A 22573-nucleotide genomic window follows, 5' to 3' on the forward strand; every position below is an offset into this window, starting at 1 on the left:
AGTCTCAAATGATCCGTTTCGGGCTTTGGTGAACGGTCAAATGAGCATTCGTAGCTCCAGTCCTGATCCGTTTTAGGTTTTGAGAGATTCCCATTTGAAGTTTCGTTCCTTCAGCGAGCGCGCAAGTGTGATGTGTGTATGTGAGCACGCTGTGCGTCTCGTCTCGCCTCCCCTTTGTGAGCTCTTTGTTTGGGCGGTGCGCTTAATAAGAGCAGACATCGTGTGAAGTCCACCATTTTTGAGACGATTCCTGTTTCCACGCATTTATAAAAGCGATTGTGAACTAATGTCGGTGGGACTGGAATCTGGGTTTTCTAGCGAGGAGGTGCTGAATATTCGCTTCCCTCTCCATAGAGCTTGCAGAGATGGAGATGTGGGCGCGCTGTGCGCGCTCCTTCAGTGCAGCACAGATCAGCTCTCCGTGGAAGACTCTTTCTACGGCTGGACTCCTCTACACTGGGCTGCACACTTCGGCAAGGTACATCATCGGATTCATTTCTAAGCAACATGCATAATTATCACCCAATGTGCACAAATGTGTTTGTTACTTAAAGATGTTAAGTTATTCGTGACTGCCGCTCAAACCGCATTAGAAGAAGATAATTAATCCATGCAAATGTCATCGTGTTTGATCTGACTCGAGCTCACGATCTAATGAAATAACGCATTCATTCAGTGCGTGAACTGCAGACAGCCAGTCTGGCTTGATCTTTTTAATGTGTTTTTCCATTTTCCGACTCTGTCAGGACATTAACAGGCTTGTCTAGAGATTATAAACCCGTGGTGGAGCAAGAACGAAACGAAGACGAACCATTTTTAACGATGCCGTTTCCCTTAATCGAGTCTTTTCGTACTTTGAATACGTAGACAAGAAATGCATGTCAAATGGTGACATAATTTCTCATTTCAACAGAACAGATATATATATATATATATATATATATATATATATATATATATATATATATAATATAATATATATATATATATATATATATATATATATATATATATATATATATATATAAAATGAATGCAGCTAATGTAGTTTTAGTGACATTCTTATTATTATTGCATTACATTCAAAGATGTATCAAATAAAATAGGAAACGAACAGTTGTATTTGTATTTATTTTATAGTCTATGACATACATGAATAACACTTTTATTTACGTTGTCATATGAATAACCGGCCTCAGAAGAATAATTAGACGCAATAATACTGTAATAGTTATTGCTTCATAATACGGTTCAACTGCTTATGAACAAGTGTTTTTGATTGACTATAAAGAACCGGGTCATGTGGTCAAACATTTCAGTATTTATACACGTGTATTTTAGCTTGATCCCTGTAGGTGTAGTCTTTCCTCAGGTAATGATGTTGAACTTCAGGTTCCCCTCGATCACTTTCTCAAGAGCTACATTATTTATGTAACTGATGCCTGATGTGTGGCATTCTCAGATGTCTCGAAGTTACCCAACTAGTTGAACTATGAGAGTCAGCAGGCTGATATAAACACCAACCCATCTGTTTATTTTTAGAAATGTTACTGAAAAGGGAAAGTATTTTCTGCATTGCATTGACTTTTAAAGCTCCACAGGATGCATGCATGAACTTGCATCTCAACCTTTCAAGGGGAATTCAGCTGTGTCAGTGTATGAGCTTCATCAACAGGGTTTTAGATCAAACTAGATTCCAGTTGAATTGAAGTGATGCCAAACCTGATAAGACTTATGAGGAAGCTATAAACCTCTCTGTTCTGGTGCCACTCCCACTTTCTGTGTGTGTTTGCTTAGTGTAATGTCTTCTAAAGCATGGGAGTGTCTAGAGAAGAATTGTTTTAATGCACTGTTGATTAGATGAATAACAGGAAGAGTTAGGGTGAAATTTGAGATCTTGCAGGAACAAGGATCAGGGAATGTTGAAACACAAGAGTAGCCATCTATTAAATGTATTAAAATGTTATTTTGTTGAATGCAATTGTGTTCTTAGTCAAGCTAGACCAATTTTAAGCCTAATTTGGATGATTAACAGAAGTGCGGTGGAACCCTATGAGTGAAGAAGAAATAATGGACCAATTTTACAGACTGTGATGATGTGTTTCTACAGTCGTTAATGCAAATCTAGCAAGGTTTTATGCATTTAAAAAAAAAAAAAAAAAAAAAAGGTAATGTTTAATTTATAACACTATCCCCCAGTTTCACAGACAAGGCTTAAGCTAGTCCTAGACTAAAATGCATGTTTGAGCTGTTTTAACTAAAAGAAACTTGTACTGACATATCTTAAAATATGTCAGTGCCATTGTTTTTTTTCTCAAGATGTACACCAGTAAAGTTTTTTTTTTTTTTTTTCTAGTGAACATTTATAAAAGCTTCTTAAATGTCCTAATTGAACTAAGGTCTAATCCTGGCTTAGTCTAAGCCCTGTCTGTGAAACCGGGCCTATTTATACATGGGATTTTTTTCTAAAATATTGTAATTGAATATTTGGGCTCATAAAAAAACAAATATTTTGATTCAGTGTGTGGATTTCATGTGATTTTCTCATTGTAGAGGTGATATTTTAACTTTGTTTCACCTGACAATGTTTGCACAGGACATGTTGATTCATTTGATCAAAAGTAATTCCATATTGTAAGATCATGTAGTAAGATCATTTTGATTAAGTTAATTTGAAATTGATTTGATGTATCTTCTTTGATCAAATACAATCTTGTTTACACAGCGCCAATCAATGCATTTAGTTATAAATGTGAGTTTTAGTTTGCGTGCTTAGGATATATCATGGATTCACTGCATTTATGGCCAGAAATGTAGCAAAGTTCGAATAGTATTTGTATTTTTCCAATAATTATTACAGATCGAATATTTGTGCACACCCCTAATATCCTTGGCATTAAATTACACAAAACTAGTTAACGCCACTGCATGAGTGCTTCTAAGGGAGCTTTCACACTCTATAGAGGTTCACTTATGATTTAGTACGATTGCATTCATTTCAGCAGTGAACTGTACCGTACCCCAGACCACTGTTTTTTTGCAGATTCTGTACACCGGTTCACATCATCCAAACGAACCAAACTCTTGACGTCAATCGAACCCGGGAACCAAAAATTCTAGTGTGAAAACATCCTAATACAACGGCTGAGGGAGTAATGGCACATCTTTTCTCATTTCTGACATTGTGTATTTTTTCTTTTGCTATTGAAGCAAATGGGAATGCAAAAATTATATTTGTTGTAGTTTCTGTTCACCACTGTGAACAAGTATACCCAACTATGACGACTTCTACTACTGAGAACCTCGGAAATGTGTTTGTTTGTTTTTTTTCCTACAAAAATGTTAGCAGTTTGTCTACATCTCATTTGTTATCAATAAATTGTATTTTAAATATGCATTTATGTATTGTATTTTTTAATATCCCCTTTAATTGTGACCCTGGACCACAAAACCAGTCATAACATAAGGGTCAATTTTTTGAAATTGAGATTTATACATCATCTGAAAACTGAATAAATAAGCTTTCCATTGATTGATGTATGGATTTGTTAGGATAGGACAATATTCGGCCGAGATACAACTATTTGAAAATCTGGAATCTGTTGGTAGAAAAAAATAAAAATTTTGTCCTTAGCAATGCATATCCACTCACAAAAAACTTTTTTTTTATATATTTACAGTAGGAAATTTACAAAATATCTTCATGGAACGTGATCTGTACTTAATATCCTAATGATTTTTGGAATAAAAGAAAAATTGATAATTTTGACCCATACAATGTATTGTTGACTATTGCTGCAAACATACCCGTGCGACTTATAACTGTGGTCCAGGGTCAGACATCTGCTATCCTGCTCTATGTCGATATCAATTACCATCAGCTGTTGAAAGCCCATATCAGTTGAGCACTAATTAAAGGCACTTTTTTCTTTGTCCTCTCCCATCATCACCCAGCTGGAGTGTGTAGTGCGTCTAGTGCAGGTGGGATGTGGTGTGAACTCTGTGACCTCTCGGTTTGCCCAGACGCCTGCTCATATTGCTGCCTTCGGGGGTCATCCTCAGTGCTTGCTCTGGCTGCTGCAAGCTGGAGCTGATATAAACAGACAGGTAAGAGATCACTTCCTTATCAGGTGATATATGAGATGCATCAGTCTTCTAGGGCTATTCAAAACTGCAGCTATCACTGAAAATGTGGAGTTATGTGAGAAAACAGAGCAGGACATGTCCCACACAAGTGAGGATGAGAAAGAACTTGTTTAAAGGGGGTGATATTAGGCCTAACACAAAACAGGTGGCCACATGATTTTTCAGCGCCTTTGAATGTGATTCATTCAGTCAGAATTTAGAAAAAAATAACACGGTAGGAAATAAAAATGCAATGGCAGTCAATGGGGGCGAGATCTGTTTGCTTATAAACATTCTTTCAAATATCCTCCTTTGTGTGAACAAAGAAATTATACAGGTTTTAAACAACTTGAAGAGGAGTAAATGATGGCAGAAGTGTTATTTTTGGGTGAACTATCCCTCCCCCTACAGTTTCCCCATATGAAAGTAGAGGTGATTATGAAATTTGGTGCTTATTTTTGACGATAACCCCAGATCCAATCAGCTTTGGTTTTGGCAGTGTTTTCTGAGGCCCTTCACGACTGTGTTTGTTTGGCTGTGTTCATGTACTGTATCACTATTATGTTTTCCATATGTGCAGAATATAGTAATCCCCATCAGCATATGAGAACATTTCTGTTTATTCATATATTCTCCACCCCCACCATTCACTGGTTTGTTACAGCAGAGAAATGAGATTACTAGGCCGTTGTTACATAACCAGTGATGTGTTCTCCAAATATAGGCTAGTTCCACATTCCCATTGGCATATAAGGGCATCACCCTTCTCATCGACTGATCTCTTATGCAGTCTTGTCTTTTGATACTTTGATGAATCTTGCTGGAGTGAAAAGCTACTGAGTGAGAGTCTGACCCACATTCCTCTCCAGAGAATCACTGAAAGGGCGCTCATTTAAGTGTTTACTGTAGCTTTCTGTCAAAAGTGAAAAGTTTAGCTCCTGCTGGGAGCGCCTTTTGCTGCTCTGCCAGGATGATCCACCAGCTCCTAAATAAATGAGGATGCTGACTTGTGACGGAGAGATTGCACGTTCACTTCCCGCAGTGTGCTTCCCTGCCGTATTCAGCAGTCTGGGTAGTCTACACACAGTATTGTTGTCATTAACAAAAACTATTAAAAATTGACAAAGCTGAAGTAAAATAATGTAAATATTAGGTTAAAAACTAGAAATTAGAAATGGGATTTTATGTGCTTTTTAATTTAATTTTATTTATATACAGTACAGTCCAAAAGTTTGGAACCACTAAGATTTTTAATGTTTTTAAAAGAAGTTTCGTTTGCTCACCAAGGCTACATTTATTTAATTAAAATTACAGTAAAAACAGTAATATTGTGAAATATTATTACAATTTAAAATAACTGTTTTCTATTTGAATATATTTCACAAAGTAATTTATTCCTGTGATGCAAAACTGAATTTTCAGCATCGTTACTCCATTCTTCAGTGTCACATGATCCTTCAGAAATCATATTTTAATATGCTGATTTGCTGCTCAATAAACATGTATAATTATTTTCAATGTTGAAAACAGTTGTGTACTTTTTTCCTTGATGAATAGAAAGTTCAAAAGAACAGTGTTTATCTGAAATCTAATCTTTTGTAACATTATAAATGTCTTTACTGCCACTTTTGATTGATTTAATGCATCCTTGCTGAATAAAAGTATTAATTTCTTTAAAAAAATAAATAAAAATAAATTCTTACTGACCCCAAACTTTTGAACGGTAGTGTATAATGCTACAGAAGCTTTGTATTTCAGATCAATGCTGTTCTTTTGAACTTTCTATTCATCAAGGAAAAAAGTACACAACTGTTTTCAACATTGATAATAATCATAAATGTTTATTGAGCAGCAAATCAGCATATTAAAATATGATTTCTGAAGGATCATATGACACTGAAGAATGGAGTAACGATGCTGAAAATTCAGTTTTGCATCACAGGAATAAATTACTTTGTCAAATATATTTAAATAGTACACAGTTATTTTAAATTGTTATACTATCTCACAATATTACTGTTTTTACTGTATTTTGAATTAAATAAATGTAGCCTTGGTGAGCAAACAAAACTTCTTTTAAAAACATTAAAAATCTTAGTGGTTCCAAACTTTTGGACTGTACTGTGTGTGTGTATATAATATAATATAATATGATATAATATAATATAATATAATATAATATAATATAATATAATATAATATAATATAATATAATATGATATAATATGATATAATATGATATAATATGATATAATATGATATAATATGATATAATATGATATGATATGATATGATATGATATGATATGATATGATATGATATAATATAATATAATATAATATAATATAATATCATATCATATAATTAATTAAAAGCACACAAAATCCTATTTCTTTTAATAAACATTAATATTTTTTTTAATAATTTATATCTGTAATTGTAATAATAAATAATGCTAAAAAAATAACCCTTTACAGACATTTTTATCTAATAGATCGGCAAAGCCTGCCACAATTATTCCTATTAGTTGATGTAATCCAGATTATTTTGAGAGCCACAATCATGGTTCACTTTAAAGTTCAAAGTTCATAGTCATCCACATTTAAAGCAAATATAAAATTTCTTTATGGACTGAAAGATGGACTGGCATCCTCAGTTTCTGCTGCACTTTGACATTACAACTGTGAATGCAAGACATTCTGTTTTCACTTTATTTTAAGGTTCATGTAATGTGTTTTTGGTATTACAAGTTATTTTGGCTGCAGAAGACGGGTTAAAAAGTGAAGAATTTGGAATAGAAAGATATTGCAGTTGCCTAAAAATAATGATGAAATATTCAGTATGAATAGTATATTACCTTGGCTCTAATATGATATTTAGGTTCCCTGTGTCCCAAAAAACATTATAGTGAATAGAAAGTGGACCATAAAGATACAGTTTATTTGTTTTTTTTTTTTTTTTTTTTTTTTTTTTTTTTTTTTAAGAAATGTATATTTTTTTTTTTTTAAAATAATTTTTTTTTTTTTTTTTTTTTTTTTTTTTTACTTTTTATTTTGAAAAATAATCATTTCTACAAAAATATTATGCAGCTCAAGTGTTTTCAACATTGATAATAATAATCGTTTTATTAGAATGATTTTCTGTAGGATCATGTGACACTGAAGACTATAAATCCAGCTTTTCCATCACAGCAATAAATTTTACATTTTTAAAATATTAAATTAGAAAAGCTATTATAACACATTTTTTCACAGTATTATGTTTTACTGTGTTTTTGAATTATAAAAATTCCCCCTTGAATTAAGAATTATCAGTTCAGTATGAATACTGTATTTTACTGTATACTGTAACTATAGATTATACTGTAGCCGGTCACAAGCAAAAATTTCTCAATCGTGACAATCCTACTCCCTGCTGGTGCTTTAGATTCTCTCTCTTTTTTTTTGTAGGACTATGTTGGTGAAACCCCCCTCCACAAAGCGGCCCGTGCAGGCAGCACTGACTGCATTAACACCCTCCTGGTCCAGGGAGCCAAGGCAGAGTAAGTCTTGTCTAGCTGCTGCGCAGAGTAACTGTATCTCTCTCTCTCTCTCTGTCCCTTGCATCCATTCAAATGCCCCACTGGTGTCTCATTTAAGAAGGGCTCCATCAAAACCGAAATGTTGATTCTCTTGAATATAATTTCTTCTGCTGCATGACAATATGGGCAAATGACACCAGTGAATTCTAGTGAGACCATCTTAAAAATGAGATTTCCCAACCCTTCTCTGTAAAGATTACACATGAGCCCTGTTGTCCTGAGTGGTAGAAAACTGACTGGTTTTCAATCTCACATTTTTACTTGATTTTAAAACTTGCATGAGTTATAAATGAAAGAACTTGAACTATAATGTTTATATTCTTTATCATGCTGTTAACTGTTGAATGAAAGGTTTACATGGAAGTGAGGCTGTTTACCTACAATTTTGTGGGGCCTTGCATGACATGGACACGAATATTGAATAAATATGCATATATTGGTAACACTTTACAATAAGGTTTAGTTAACTACTTTAGTTAACATGAACTAAGAATGAACTATACTTCTGCAGTATTTATTAATCTTAGTTCATGTTAATTTCAACATTTTTTAATACATTATTGAAATCAAATGTTTTATTTGTTAACATTAGTTAATGCACTGTGAACTATCATGAACAATAAACAACTGTATTTTTTTTAACTAACATTAACAAAGATTAGTAAAAACAGTTACAAATGTATTGCTCATTGTTACTTCATGTTAATTAATACATTAACTAATGTTAACCAATGAGACCTTATTGTAAAGTGTTACATTGAAATCCAGTCAAATCTGTTTTAGATTTTATAATGATTTTAAAGCTTTTTTTTTTTTTTTTTTTTTTTTTAATATGTGAAGGAAATTAATTTTGAAATCTTTTTCATTAAAGGGTTAGTTCACCCAAAAATGAAATTTCTGTCATTAATTACTCACTCTTATGTCGTTCCAAACCAGACCTTCGGTTAATCTTTGGAACACAAATTAAGATATTTTTGATGAAATCCGAGAGGTTTTTTTTTTTTAATCCTCCAGTAGTAAAATAATCAACGTGACTACAGTGGTTCAACCATAATGTTATGAATGTTATAATGTTATGAAAACAAAACAAAAATATTCAACAAATTCGTGTCTCCCCTGTCAGTTTCATACACAATTTACATTGCAGAGTTTCTGTGTTTACGTCTGAACGCCGGCTCAGTATTGGCCGGCTCTGGTCATGTGAGCATGCATGTGATGCTGACATGAGCCGGCATTCGGACGTAGAATCTGAAAGCTCCGCAATATAAATAGCGACTGTAATGAGACTGACAGGGGAGAGACAAATTTGTTGAATATTTTTGTTTTGTTTTTGTGCAAGAAAAGTATTCTCGTCGCTTCATAACATTAAGGTTGAACCACATTTTAATTTGTGTTCTGAAGATGAACGAAGGACTTAAGGGTTTGGAATGACATGAGGGTGAATAATTAATGACAGAAATTTCATTTTTGGGTGAACTAACCCTTTAAAAGTTGTTTTTTTTTTTTTTAAACAGAGCAACAACAAAAAAAGTGAACATGAATTGGATATCATGAACTAACAATTTTTACAGCATTTAATTAAATTTTAGTTAATGTTAATTTATAAATATATTGGTTAACACTTTACAATAAGGTTCATTAGTTAACTGCATTAGTTAATGAAATAATAATGAACTGCACTTCTACAGCATTTATTAATCTTTGTTAATGTTAATTTCAACATTTACTAGTACAGTATTAAAATCAAGAGTTGTATTTGTTAACATTAGTTAATGCACTGTGAACTAACATGAACAAATAATGAACAGCTAGATTTTCATTATCTAACGTTAACAAAGATTAGTAAAAACAGTAACAAATGTATTGCTCATAATTAGTTCATGTTAGTTAATACATTAACTAATGTTAACAAATGAACCTAATTGTAAAGTGTTACCATATATTATTGTTTGTTGATGATTGTTTATTCATAATACATTTTGGATAATTCATACAAAAATTTGTTAATGTAAAAATCCAAGATTAATACATGCTGTTCTTGTTGGACCATGATACCTAATGGACTGCTATTAACGAATTGAACCCTACTGTTATGCGTCACTATATAGGACAGCTTTTGTCCATTGGAATAGACCAGGGGTGCCCAATCCTGTTCCTTGAAAACTACCTTCCTTCAGTTCAGCTCCAGCCCTGAACAAACACAACTGATGCAGCTAATAAAGAACTTCAGGAGAACTTGAATGATTATAGACTGGTGTGTTGGATCTGAACTCTTGCAGGTAGATGTCCAGGATCAGGATTGGGCCGCCCTGGGCTAGACTCTAAAAGACAGCAATGTGTATATCAAGATTCAATGTTAAATTTGTATTGTTTTGGTAATCCAAGCTGAAAATGTGATTTTGAAAAGTGACCTAAATACACTCAATGTATTTTGATGGAGCTCTTCTGAAATATGTGACCAGATTTGGTATTATTGGCTTGATTTTGCCTAAATGTGAAATGTATTCTGAATTTAGTAATTTGATGATCTCTATCATGTCTTCTATAATCCCCTGTGAAGTGCGGAGGTAATATCCTTTTTGTTTCCTTCACTTTTTGATTTTAAATGTGTTGTCATTACAAGGTTGCAAACGGTTGCACATTTCCTCATAGCTCAAAAGCAAACAACAACTGTTGCTTTTTTTTTAAAATTGTCCTTGGTTGATAAGGGTTTATTTGTTGTTTTTTCCTTGTTGGGAGATGAGATGAAATGAAGTGTGAAACCCCATGGTATCAAGGATGAATTGAGCTCCATTCAAAATGTCTCTGCAGTGTCATTGTATTGCATTCAGTTCCACTTTATATTAAGGTGACAGAGTTACATCGTACTTACTCAAATAAGTACTGAGTAATAATAATAATTAACTACTTGTACTTACTATAGTGTTGCGGTTAGGGTTTGGTTTAGTGTTAGTTACTTGTAATTATGCATAATTTACTGTTATTACTACAGTAAGTACATGTAGTAACGTGCAACTACATCACCTTAAAATAAAGTGTTACCTTGCATTTTATTGCATTTGATATATTCTTAGTTTTTCGAGAATTCTAAAGGCCCATTCATACAAAGAACAAGCTAAGATAACTAACTATATTAGCGTTCTCACTAGAGTTGTCAAAAGTGCCGACTTTTACTGAAATTTGAACACTGTTGAGCGAATTCGTAAACTCCTCTGATTGGCTATTGTGTTGACGCCCTCATAGGATATGTCTGTGATTGGCTACAATGATCAACGCACGAGAGCGTTTGAAAGCACACGGAAGTGTTTGGATTTGAAAGTGGAAGGGGAGCGTTTGAAAGCAGGCGTCTATCAGTGGACTGGTCTGTGATAGACGGCTGCTTTCAAACGCTCCCGTGTGTATCTGTAAGCGCTCGGTGAAGAACGTCATTGAGTATTTACAATGTTTTTGAAGCATTGCTCATTTTAGCCAATCGCAGACATATCCCATGAGCACATGATCACAGTGGCCAATCAGAGGCGTTTACAAATCCACTCAACAGTGCTCAAAGCGTCACATTTTTAAAATTTCAGTATTGACTGTTGGTACTTCTGACAACTCTAGTTCACACCAGTGTACAACAATGTCCTGTTTATTGTAAGCAAGTGCTGCAGTTTTGTTGTCTGCTACTTTAAATTCTCGATCTCTTTGAAGCAGGATGGATTCTAATTGGCTGTCAATGTTTTTATCGTTTAGTAACTAAAGAAATAGTTCTGAAATTGATTAGAATGATATGCTTTCTCTGATCTGTTATTGTTATTATAGTACTATTCTTTTCTTTTTTTATTTGAAACACTTTTTGAACTATATCTTTATCGTTATCGTTATTGTCCTTTGTGTGAACGGACCTTAAAGGGATGGTTCACCCAAAAATGAAAATTTTGTCATCATTGACTCACCCTCAAGTTGTTCCAAACAATTTCTGCTGAACGCAAAAGAAGATATTTAGAAGTATATGGCTAACCAAATAGTTGATAGGCCCTATTGACTTCCAGTCTTCCAGACTTTCAGAAATCAATGGAGCCCATCAACTGTTTGGTTACCGACAATCTTCAAAATATCTTCTTTTGTGTTCAGCAGAAGAAAGAAACTCATACAGGTTTGGAACAACTTGAGGGTGAGTAAATGATGACAGAATTTTTATGTTTGGGTGAACAATCCCTTTAAATTTATAAAAACACTATTCTATTTTAAAAGAAAATAAATTGTATAAAAATAATGCAAGAACACACATGTGAACATGCAACAAGTTTTTTAAACAGAAAAATTAAAGAAATAGTAATCACAAATCTATGCATATAGTCTTCATCATCCCATCCTGAAGATTTTATTTTTAACCTACAACACACCTGCCTGAAAATTTCTAGTAATCCTGACAATCCTGATAATCCTTGATTAACTGGTTCTGATGTGTTTTAATTATTGTTGGGGCTAAACTCACTTTGTGTGTAGATCTACTTCACTTACTTTTCTCCAGCACCTTGTTCAGCATTTAGACTGATGTTAGTGTATGGCTGTAGTTTGACCTGTTCATGCAGCATGTGTTATAAAACATGCAGTGACTTTGCAGAGAGATTCTGATGGAAGCTCATACATAATCTTGGTTGTTTCTCAACATATCTCCAGGGTTTTGCAACAAGGCTCTCTTTACCAAGATTTGGTTTTTTGACGTATTGAGAATTGTAACTTGAATAAACTGTGCAGCATGCATATTCAGTGGAGCAGGAGTGTTCTTGTTGCTCATTCTGGAGAAATGCAACAGTTGAATCTTAACAGACACTCGCCATTTCATATCTCTTGATAATGAGAAATGCCACTAGGGGAATTTAAGGCATACTTTAATAATAATGATTAACTGGAAATGATCTGTTCTTCCTCAAAGGCACATATATACATGCAACCAACCTTTCCGTTACTGACCGAAACATTAAATTAATTTTAGCTAAATTTGTTTAATTTAAAATGGAATGCTTGAAATGTCAAATTTTCCATTGTCGTTTTACGCTACCAGATCATTGAACATTTAAAAATGGTCTTAAATCTATTGTGCTTCAATGTGGTTCGTAATTCATGCGTTTTTAATAACACTGTTTACATGTGTTATCTTCAAACATTAGTTGACTGAGGTCAAGCAGAATCCTATTTTGTAAAGCAAATGTATGATGTGTTTTGTGGAACAACAGTCATCTTAACAGTGTTTCTTGCAGGCTTTTGGTCTAAAGAACACAAGCCTGCTGAACTACAACTGCAAATTTGATCTTCAGATGATGTTCTCCTCTTTTGAATGCCATATGTGTTTTGGTCAGCACAGTGTAACAGACATTAACATTTATAACAATAGTCTAATGCCATTCATTAAAACTGGTGACACCTTACTATTACCTTTTAGTTTGTTAACATAACTTTCATTTTGTATCACGAACTAACAATGATTATTATAATATTCATTTGTTAATCTTATTTATCTTAAGGATAAATTGTAAATGTACTAGTGTTTGTTAATTCATGTTTATACCATGGTCTGTCTGAATACTCGATTCTGATTGGTTGGAAGGTGTGCAATAAAACCAATTAATCACCGTTCTTTATTAATGCGCTGTTTTAATTGAAGCACACAGAGATCGGCGATCATGCTGCGCGCACACAGAAACATTCAGGAGCACAAAAAATTATCAACGCTGCCCCGCGACTTCTATTAATAAAACGGTTTCTATTAATGGCTACATTATATTTCTCAGCAACGAGGGGGTTGCATCGCTGTTTCGTTTTTTTTTTTTTTTTTTTTAACTCACAGCTTCGTTGATAATAGAAAGATGCTGCACAGACACAGGTAATTTACACGCATCTTTCATCTCTCTCTGTCTTTCTCGAGATAATTAATTCAAATAAGTGCTATAATTCATTCATTGAAATAAATGTAATCTTACGCACTACTTTATCTCGGTGTCTGATTCAAAGCAGGCAGAATGCTAGATCTAACGAGCCTTAACTGATGAAAATAACCATCATTTTCCCTTCCAGTCAAATATTGCTCTGCAAATATCAATGACAGATTTAAATTGTCAATGCTGGTAAAAGACCATGGCATAAGCCTTCTAATCCACGGCTAGCTGTGCATTAAATAATTTGAAGGCACTCCGCTTCGCGTCGGGTGGTTCTTATTTGCCTCCATGTCGTGCATTAAAACCGTTTAATGCACAGCTAGGATTATCCCTTACTTGTTCTTAATACATTCATGTTAATGTATACAACATATTTTATAGTATAGTTTGATTACCATTTACATAGCTTAATAAATGCTGTCCTCGTATTTTTCATTGTTAGTTCAGGATACCTAATGTATTAACTGATTTTAATTTAATCTTATTGTAATGTTTTGCTAGCCTGGGTGCCAGCCCGAACCCCGCCCACAACATTTTTTGGACGGGAAGTTCGGTCTGGATTCGATCCATTGTGGAGTAATTATGCTTGGCTCCCAGAAGGCCGAGCCAATCAAATTGCCAGGGCGGGCTTTAATCGATGATGGACAGGCTATCTGCGGTTACGTAACCACCCACGGCATCAAAGAGCGCGCTTGGGTTGAATTGGTTTTCACCAACGATGACTGCAGCTGGAGAAGTAAGATGTTTAGATTCCGCTATCACGTCTGTAATAAAAGAAATCGACAGCGCATTATTTTTAAAAAGACGAACAAAGAACCGCAATCAAGGCATTTGTCGATGGGAAAGATGTGTTTGCCGTCCTTCCAACGGGATTCGGCAAAAGTTTAAGTACAAGTTCAACATACGTCAATAACTGGGTTGCTCTGATTGGTTGTAGGTCTATCCAATTGAGTGCAGAGTTGTTGTTTTTTACTGGTTTGGTTAAGACACGCCCCATAATTCAAGTGCAATGGAGCAGTATCAGACTCACATTCTGCCTAGAATATGAGTATGACGAAGTCAGGCTAATGTTTTGCAATAAAAGTAAGGATTGCTACACTGTAAAAAACAAAAACAAAAAAAAAAACAATTACAGTTGCTAAATATTTACAGTATAGAAATGACTAGAAGGCTGCATTCTATTATTGTCACATGGTAAATTAATTTAAATTATCAGTACACTAGAATTTGTATTAAAAAATATAGCAACTGTTTGCAGCATTTAATTCACTCCCAGTTAATAAAAACATTGAAAAACAATGCAGTGTAAAACTACTTCATATAAAATTTTCATTCTAAATTGGCATGGCAAGTCAAAATTTGAAATCTGTATGTGATGCATAACGGAGAATCATTTAACTAGGAGAACTTTAGATTGAATAGTTTATGGCCTTGTTTTTAGGGGAAAAGAGATAACTCGCACAGAGCTAAAGAGTTTCAGACAGGTGTCTAGAAAGACAAATGGGTACCAGAGAGAAATAATCTCTTCAAAAGTCTTAATTAAACAGTTTAAACTGTTCCAGTGGTACCATACCTACTATATAAAATAGATAATGGTATTTTAATTGATAATTTTTGAAAACAAATCAGTGATAGAAGTAATCTGATTACTTCTACAGTTATATTGCATTATACCATGGTCTGTCTGAATTCGCAATTCTGATTGGCTGGAATGTGTGCAGTAAAACTTTTTAATGCACAGGTAGTTCCAAGTCAGTTTAATCACCGTTCTATATTAATGCGCTGTTTTCATTGAACCGCACACATGCATATATCACTTAAAGATCACACTGCGCACACAAAAACATTCAGGAGCACAGAAACCTGTCAGTGCTGCCCCGTGACTTTTAATATAATGGCTTCGCTACTGAATCGATGCATTTCTCAGCAACGAGGGGGTAACATTGCTGGTTTTGAAGTAATTAAACTTGCAGCTTCATTTTTAATATAGAGAGGCTGCACAAAATGGAGGTAATTCACACATGCATCTCTCTTGATAGTTAATTCAAATAATTGCTATAATTCACTCATTCAAATAAATCTAATCTTACTGCACTATTTTATCTGTGTCTGATTTTAAAATGGTCAAAATCTAACGAGCCTTAACTAACAAAATAACTTTTTTTTTTTTTTTTTTTTTTTTTTTACCCTTCCGGGCAAATATTGATCTGCAGACATCAATAACAGCTTGTTCTGACAACTGACCATGGTATAAGCGGGATAATCCATGGCTAGCTGTGAATTAAATGATTTTAGTGCACTGTGCTTCATTTCGGGTGGTTCTATGCCTCCACGTCGTGCATTAAAATCATTTAATGCGTTTCTAGCTGTGGATTATCTTACTTATCCATGAGTAATGTGGCATTCAAAACTACAAAGGAGAAACATCTTGTTCTTGAGGGGAACTAGGGGTTGTTTTTAATTGTTCAATTTATATTAGTGCATGTTGTTTATTGCCCTTTTGGAAATGCTTTTGAGATAATGATGAAATGTGCATTTAGCAGCCAGACAAATAGGATTTTTATTATGGCAGTCTAAGCAATGTTTCAAAAGTCTTACAGTGGTAGTGACACTGAAGCCCCAGGCAGCATTAATTCTCAGCTATAGTGTGTCAGATTTACCCAATTCAAAGCAGAAGAGAAGGTTTAAAATAAAAAGGGTTTTATAATATAGGCCTAGGTAGGAGATAGAAAGGAACGAGGGTTTTGGGTTTTTATTTTATATTTTTATCTATTTAAACATTCGCTTTGAATCCTAGAAACATTAACAAGTTTTGAGTCAGTTTTCTCATCCTTATCAATGGTGAGGTCTTGTGTCCTAACACTCCCTTTTTTTTTTTTTTTTCTCTTCAGAAATCTTCTTTTATATAATATTCATTAGACTTTGTAAGTTCAAACACGTCACAATTACCTTGTTCACCAAAAATCGCCATGGCCTAAAAAAAAAAATATGCAAAACTGGATGTTTTATCTGATTCCTCACTATTTATTTCTAGCTTTTATTTTAATTGATTTCTTGAGACCCAAATCCAGATGATACTTTTCTTTTCTGGAGAAAACATGTCGGCCGGCAATGAAAATATTCTCTGGACACTTGAACAGACTGCCAAATTCCTACCTTAAAAGCTGACAAATAAGGACCATTTCCTTGTGATCAAATTGTCTGATATTCCTTCAGCGTCTTTTGGACTGGAACCCAAACAACATGAATTGTGTAGAGAAGACAAAGGAACTTTCAAGAAACAAACATTGATGTATTGCCTTATTGCTGGAACTGTTCCTCCAGATCCCAGCGGATTTAGATTAAAAAAAAAAAAAAACAACAGCAACAAAAGCAATTGCTTAATGTCATCTGTAAAATTCCCGAAAAAACAAATTAAGAAAATGAAAATGGATCTCTTCCAAATTCTGCTTAAATCTTGAAAACCCTGGAATCAGATTTACAATTATTAACTGCACAAATGTGCATTCTCATCTTGTACTTTTTCAATTGGATGTCTCCAGACAGACACATTGTTACCTCTTTCTTTTTTCCGGTTGTTCATGGCTTACTGAAGACATCCAGACTTTAACTATGTTTGATGGATGGACACACTTCATACATCTCTCTTCTCTTATTGAAATCTCAGATGTCTTCAATTCTGTCTTTATCTACCAAGTTCAGAAGGCCAAGAAAAAAAGTGCTTTGTCACTTTCTTCTGTTCTCTTTTTCTGTGATACAAAAAGGTTTGTACTCTTTTCTCTTTTAAAGCTTCGTGGTTCTCATGTTGGTTTTCATTCACTTGTTCAGCTTCTTATGTTCTTTACCAGTGACGTACACGGCTTCTAGTGTACATTTTGTCAATTATCTTTCCTTATTGCCTTGTTTTATTTCAATTCTGCAAAGGAGGTATTTCAGATAAAATATCCAGTTGAAATTACAGTGTTTGGCCTACTGTCCTTATAAATGATGTTTAAATGTTAAACTTTTTAAGGCACACTATACTTTTGATGTTTAAATATGTAACTCTGACATGCTGAGCCTTCAAGCTCATGCAGACGGCACGAGACTGATTGGAACATGTACAATTCCCCGTTATTACTTCCTGTCCCTTCTCCAGAGTAAATCATGTGGGTAAAACTTATTTTTAGTCCTAAACATAGATAGTCCTTCTGCTCAGACTATTATCCTACAGTCTCCCAAAGCCCTCGATCCAGAAGTCTGGTAGGAGAAAGTGTGGTTCAGGTAGTATAATGGCAAAGGAGAGCAGGGTAAAGCACAGGCTTAAATATCAGAGGGTTTGCATTACTAGACCTCAGTAGCATTAATAGCATTACTAGAATTTTTGTTTTAACCTGTCTGCATCTTTTATTCTGAGACTTTGTTCATAGAGAGAAACTGTTTGTATTTACAATGTCGCCTGCAGAATTTACCCTATGATATGATTACCTTATAATAAAACATGTTCTTTTATGAATCATCTGTCACCTTTGTCCTTATGAAAGTGGCATGATGACAAAAGAAATGAAGATTGCATTTTGTTAACTGTTACGGCAAAATTCTAGAGAACATCTACACATCTCAATGTTTTGCAGCTATTGAATTCGAAATGACTTGACTTTTTCAAGTAATCCTAGAAAAGGGGGAGAGCATTCCAAATAGACACTGCTGACTCACTCCAAGTTCCCTCAACGAAACTACACTGTTGTGGCATTAGGAGTGTTCTCACTATCGCTCCCTTCAGTATCAACACACTGGCAAACTGTTGAGGTATTTCATGCGGTGATTGGTTTTACTGATAGGACTTTTTGTACCTAGAACTTTCAAAAGACAAAAGTTTTTTTAGATCTAGTTTTTGTTTTTGACCTGCATGCTTTGCTTAATTGTGCCCTTAAATCAATGCAGTTGATGTATATTTATTTCCTATTAATTTCTTTCATTCTTTTTGTATAGACTAACCATAGGACGTATATAGGACAGGTCTAATCAGTCCCTTAGTCTCGTCCAGAGTAAGCATGGTCTGATGCTCAGGAAGTTATGTGTTAGGGCTATGGAAGAGAATTTATGAAGTTGAAATAGAGAGTAGCAAAGCATATCAGGAATGAAGAAACAAAATGAATGCTTCTGTTTCATTACTGAAATAAAACTATCATTCATTCAAGTAAAATTGTCATTTGTCAAAGTGAAACAGTTATTCACACTGTTTTTGAACACTGAAATCACCAGGAAACTGTGGCAAACTTGGCAGGTCTAATGTGTATATATAAACCTATTTGACTTTTTATACAAGAAAATTGTAAGTTAAAGGAATTGTTTGCCCGAAAGTGAAAATCGTCATCAATTACTCACTCGTGTCATTCAAAGCCTATTTGACTGTTATTAAAGGATTAGTTTGCTTTAAAATGAAAATGAACCCAAGCTTTACTCATCCTCAAGCCATCCTAGGTGTATATGACTTTCTTCTTTCTGATGAACACAATCGGAGATATTTGAATAAACACATCCAAGCTTTATAATGGCAGTGAACAGGACCGACAAGTTTGAAGCTCAAGAAAGTGCATCCATCCATTATAAACATACTTCACACGGCTCCGGGGTGGTTAGTAAAGGCCTTCTGAAGCAAAGCGATGTGTTTGTGTAAAAAAAAAAACAAAAAAAAAACACACATTCGTATTTAACAAGTTATAAAGTAAAATATCAAGCTTCCACCAGACTGCCTTCCATATTCAACGTACGAAAAACTTAGTTATGCTTTGCGTAGGATGTAGCGCAAGCATTTTGAAGTGCGAGAGGCATTACACTTTCTTCGTAAGCTCAATACAGAAGGCGGTCTGGCGGAAGCTAGATATTTTATTTTATAACTTGTTAAATATGGATATTTTTCTTACACACACACTTTACTTTAGAAGGCCTTTATTACCCCACAGAGCCATGTGGAGTATGTTTATGATGGATCAATGCACTTTCTTCGGGCTTAAACTTGTTGCCCCCATTCACGTGTCAGGATTTTTATTAATATTACACCGATTGTGTTCATCAGTAAGAAGAAAGTCTTATACACCTAGGATGGATTGAGGATGAGTAAATCTTGGGGTAATTCTGATTTTAAAGTGAACTAATCCTTTAATCTTTGAAACTCCAATAAAGACATCTAATGAAAACTGAATGATTTCTGTCTTTTCATTGAAAGTTCATTCCACCAACAATTCAAAAGAGATTGTTAGAGATTATAATCCATATGATATAGAACTCTTCTGAAGAGACATGATTGTTTTATACAATGAACAGATTTAATTTAGGCTTTGATTCCCATATAAACATTGAACAATGCACATACATAGAGCATATCAAATATGGTAAACAGAAGCTGAACCGTACTTGTTTGACAGTGGATAAATCTTGTTGGTTATTATGTGTCAAGCAAGCATGTTTCTGCTTCTGTTTGCCATACCACTTGATTAACTTTGTATGTTCGTTGAGTGTCAAAGTTTTGGTGAACTGCACTTTCAATGGATCAGAGAGAAATCTCTGAAGTTTTATTCAAATTCCTTTGTGTTTTGAAAATAAACAAAAGATTTGTGGTGACGACATGAGGGTGTGTAAAAGAGGACAGAACTTTAATTTTCAAAAATTAAAATTCTGTTATAATTTATTCAAATAGATCATTTACCTAATAGAAAATAGACAGAAACTCATACAGATTTGGAACAACTTGGGGGTGAGTAAATGATGACAATTTTCATTTTGGGGTGAACTATCCCTTTAATATGCAATAAATTATTAACTACATGCATTAAAATCAACTGAATCAATATGCAGTGCAGGACCAATGCGTACAAACTCAATAGCCTATCATAAAGAGAATTCCTGTGGGCATCTGCAGGTTGGAGTAATGAGCATGCCGAAAGGACTTTAAAATTGGTCGCAAAAGCTGTCTGTTAGGGTGTGGGATTAGGGTTAGGATTGTGTACCTTTTGGCATGCCCATTACGACCTGTAGCTATCCCTATGTCTAAAAGTTAGCCAGCATAAATCGGCATGTCAAGGTATTGCTGTTTGTTACCACCGCTTCTGTGTCTGGGTTTTAAAACGTTTTGTGTGAGAAGTATCTGTACACGTGACCGGTGGCAAAATTGCAAGAAAAGATTGACAAGCATTGGCAGCTATACATTATTTAAGGGTATTCTATTTGTTATTGTAAAGTTTCATTCATAATGGCTTTCATTTAAACCGGTATAAAATATCATATCAGTAGGCTATTTTCCCTCATAACCGGTATAACAATCTTATAAGCGAGCCTAATGTTAAGCCAGTTTGACATGATATAGCCTGCACAAAACTTTTGTTTTCTTTTAAGTAAAATACTCCCTCTCGTCTTCCAAGTGGACGTTACTGATTTTCTTTTCTTTTTTTTCCCACACCAGATATACAATAAAATGTTATTTTTAAATGTAAAATTAACATGATTAACAAAATTTGAACAAGGCCTTTGCATAAAGCAAAACTTTGAAAAAAAAAATGAATGTAAACTACTAGTATTTCCAATGTCGATTAACAGTAGCAGTATCATTAAGTCTGCTAGTCTCGCACAACCCCACTGAAAATCTTGATAAATTGTGAATGCATTTGTGAATCCAATCCAGATCTTTAGCAAAACGCCATTTAAGGTTCTAAAATTAATAAAAAGGCCACCAGAATACATCTGTGGCAATAAATCATCTTGGTTACATATTTAAAGGATTAGTTCACTTTCAAATGAAAATTAGCCCAAGCTTTACTCACCCTCAAGCCATCATATGTGTATGACTTTCTTCTTTCTGATGAACACAATAAATATCCTGACGCATCCGAGCTTTATAACGGCAACATGTGTTACCAAATGAGTATGAGCTGAAGAAAGTGTCTCTGTCCACATTAATCCATTATAAACATACTCCACATGGCTCCGCAGGGTTAATAAAGGCTTTCTGAAGCAAAGCGATGCATTTGTGTAAAAAAAAAAAATAAAATAAAAAAAGGTGGTCTGGCAGAAGCTACATATTTGACTTCATAACTTGTTAAATATGGATATTTTTCTTGCACAAATGCATCGCTTCACTTCAGAAGGCCTTTATTAACCCTCTGGAGCCGTGTGGAACATGTTAATGATGGATGGTTGTGGATGGAGACCCTTTCTTCAGTTCATACTCGTTTGGTAACGCATAGTGCCATTATAAAGCTTGGATATGTCGGTATATTTATTAATATGTCTATGATTGTGTTCATCAGAAAGAAGAAAGTCATATACACCTAGGATGGCTTGAAGATGAGTAAAGCTTGGGCTAATTTTCATTTGAAATTGAACTAATCTTTTAATAGAGGCAGATTTAAGCAATCTGTGAACTACAAAAAAACGAGCAATCTAGGTGAGATTTAGAGTTTAGCCATGGTAATCCAAAATTATTTAAAACATCAAGAATGTTTTGAAATATCTGCATGTCTATGATGGAATATAAGCATGTATATAAACAAAATTAAAGTCTTTTGAGTTTGTATAGTCTTTGTAAATTAGTGCTTGATATTGTCAGATATAGAACCAGCAAGTTCTAAATTGTTGGTTAAAATAGCTGTTAAAGAGATATTTCACCTAAAAATGAAAATTGTCATCATTTTCGCACCCTCAAATTGTTCCAAACCTGTATGAATTTCTTCTGCTGAACAGAAAAGATATTTTAAAGAATATAGGTAACCAAACAGTTGATGCACTCCACTGATTTCTATAGTATGAAGAAAAAAATTCTTTTAAGGTCAATGTTCATCAACTGTTTGGTTACCCATATTCTTTAAAATATCTTCTTTTGTGTTCAGCAGAAGAAAGAAATTCATAGGGGTTTGGAACAACTTGAGGGTGAGTAAATGATGAAGGAATTTATTTATGGGTGAACTATCCT

At 34.1% G+C, this 22573-nt stretch overlaps 1 protein-coding gene across 2 annotated transcripts in view; it reads left to right on the forward strand.

Annotated features, from left to right (window-relative positions):
* The first annotated feature begins 131 nt into the window (after positions 1–131).
* The window catches only part of ankrd10b (ankyrin repeat domain 10b), a 30769-nt gene continuing 8327 nt past the window's right edge, over positions 132–22573 (forward strand). The window contains exons 1-3 of one of the 2 annotated variants that reach the window (XM_067408884.1): positions 132–478; positions 3955–4107; positions 7575–7666. In XM_067408884.1, the coding sequence (XP_067264985.1) occupies positions 287–478; positions 3955–4107; positions 7575–7666 (437 nt within the window). In that variant the 5' untranslated portion in view covers positions 132–286. The remainder of the gene's footprint in view (positions 479–3954; positions 4108–7574; positions 7667–22573) is intronic. The other variant, XM_067408885.1, reaches the window with a different exon arrangement.

Source organism: Chanodichthys erythropterus, chromosome 14, assembly GCF_024489055.1.
Source record: "Chanodichthys erythropterus isolate Z2021 chromosome 14, ASM2448905v1, whole genome shotgun sequence".
NCBI lineage: Eukaryota > Metazoa > Chordata > Actinopteri > Cypriniformes > Xenocyprididae > Chanodichthys > Chanodichthys erythropterus.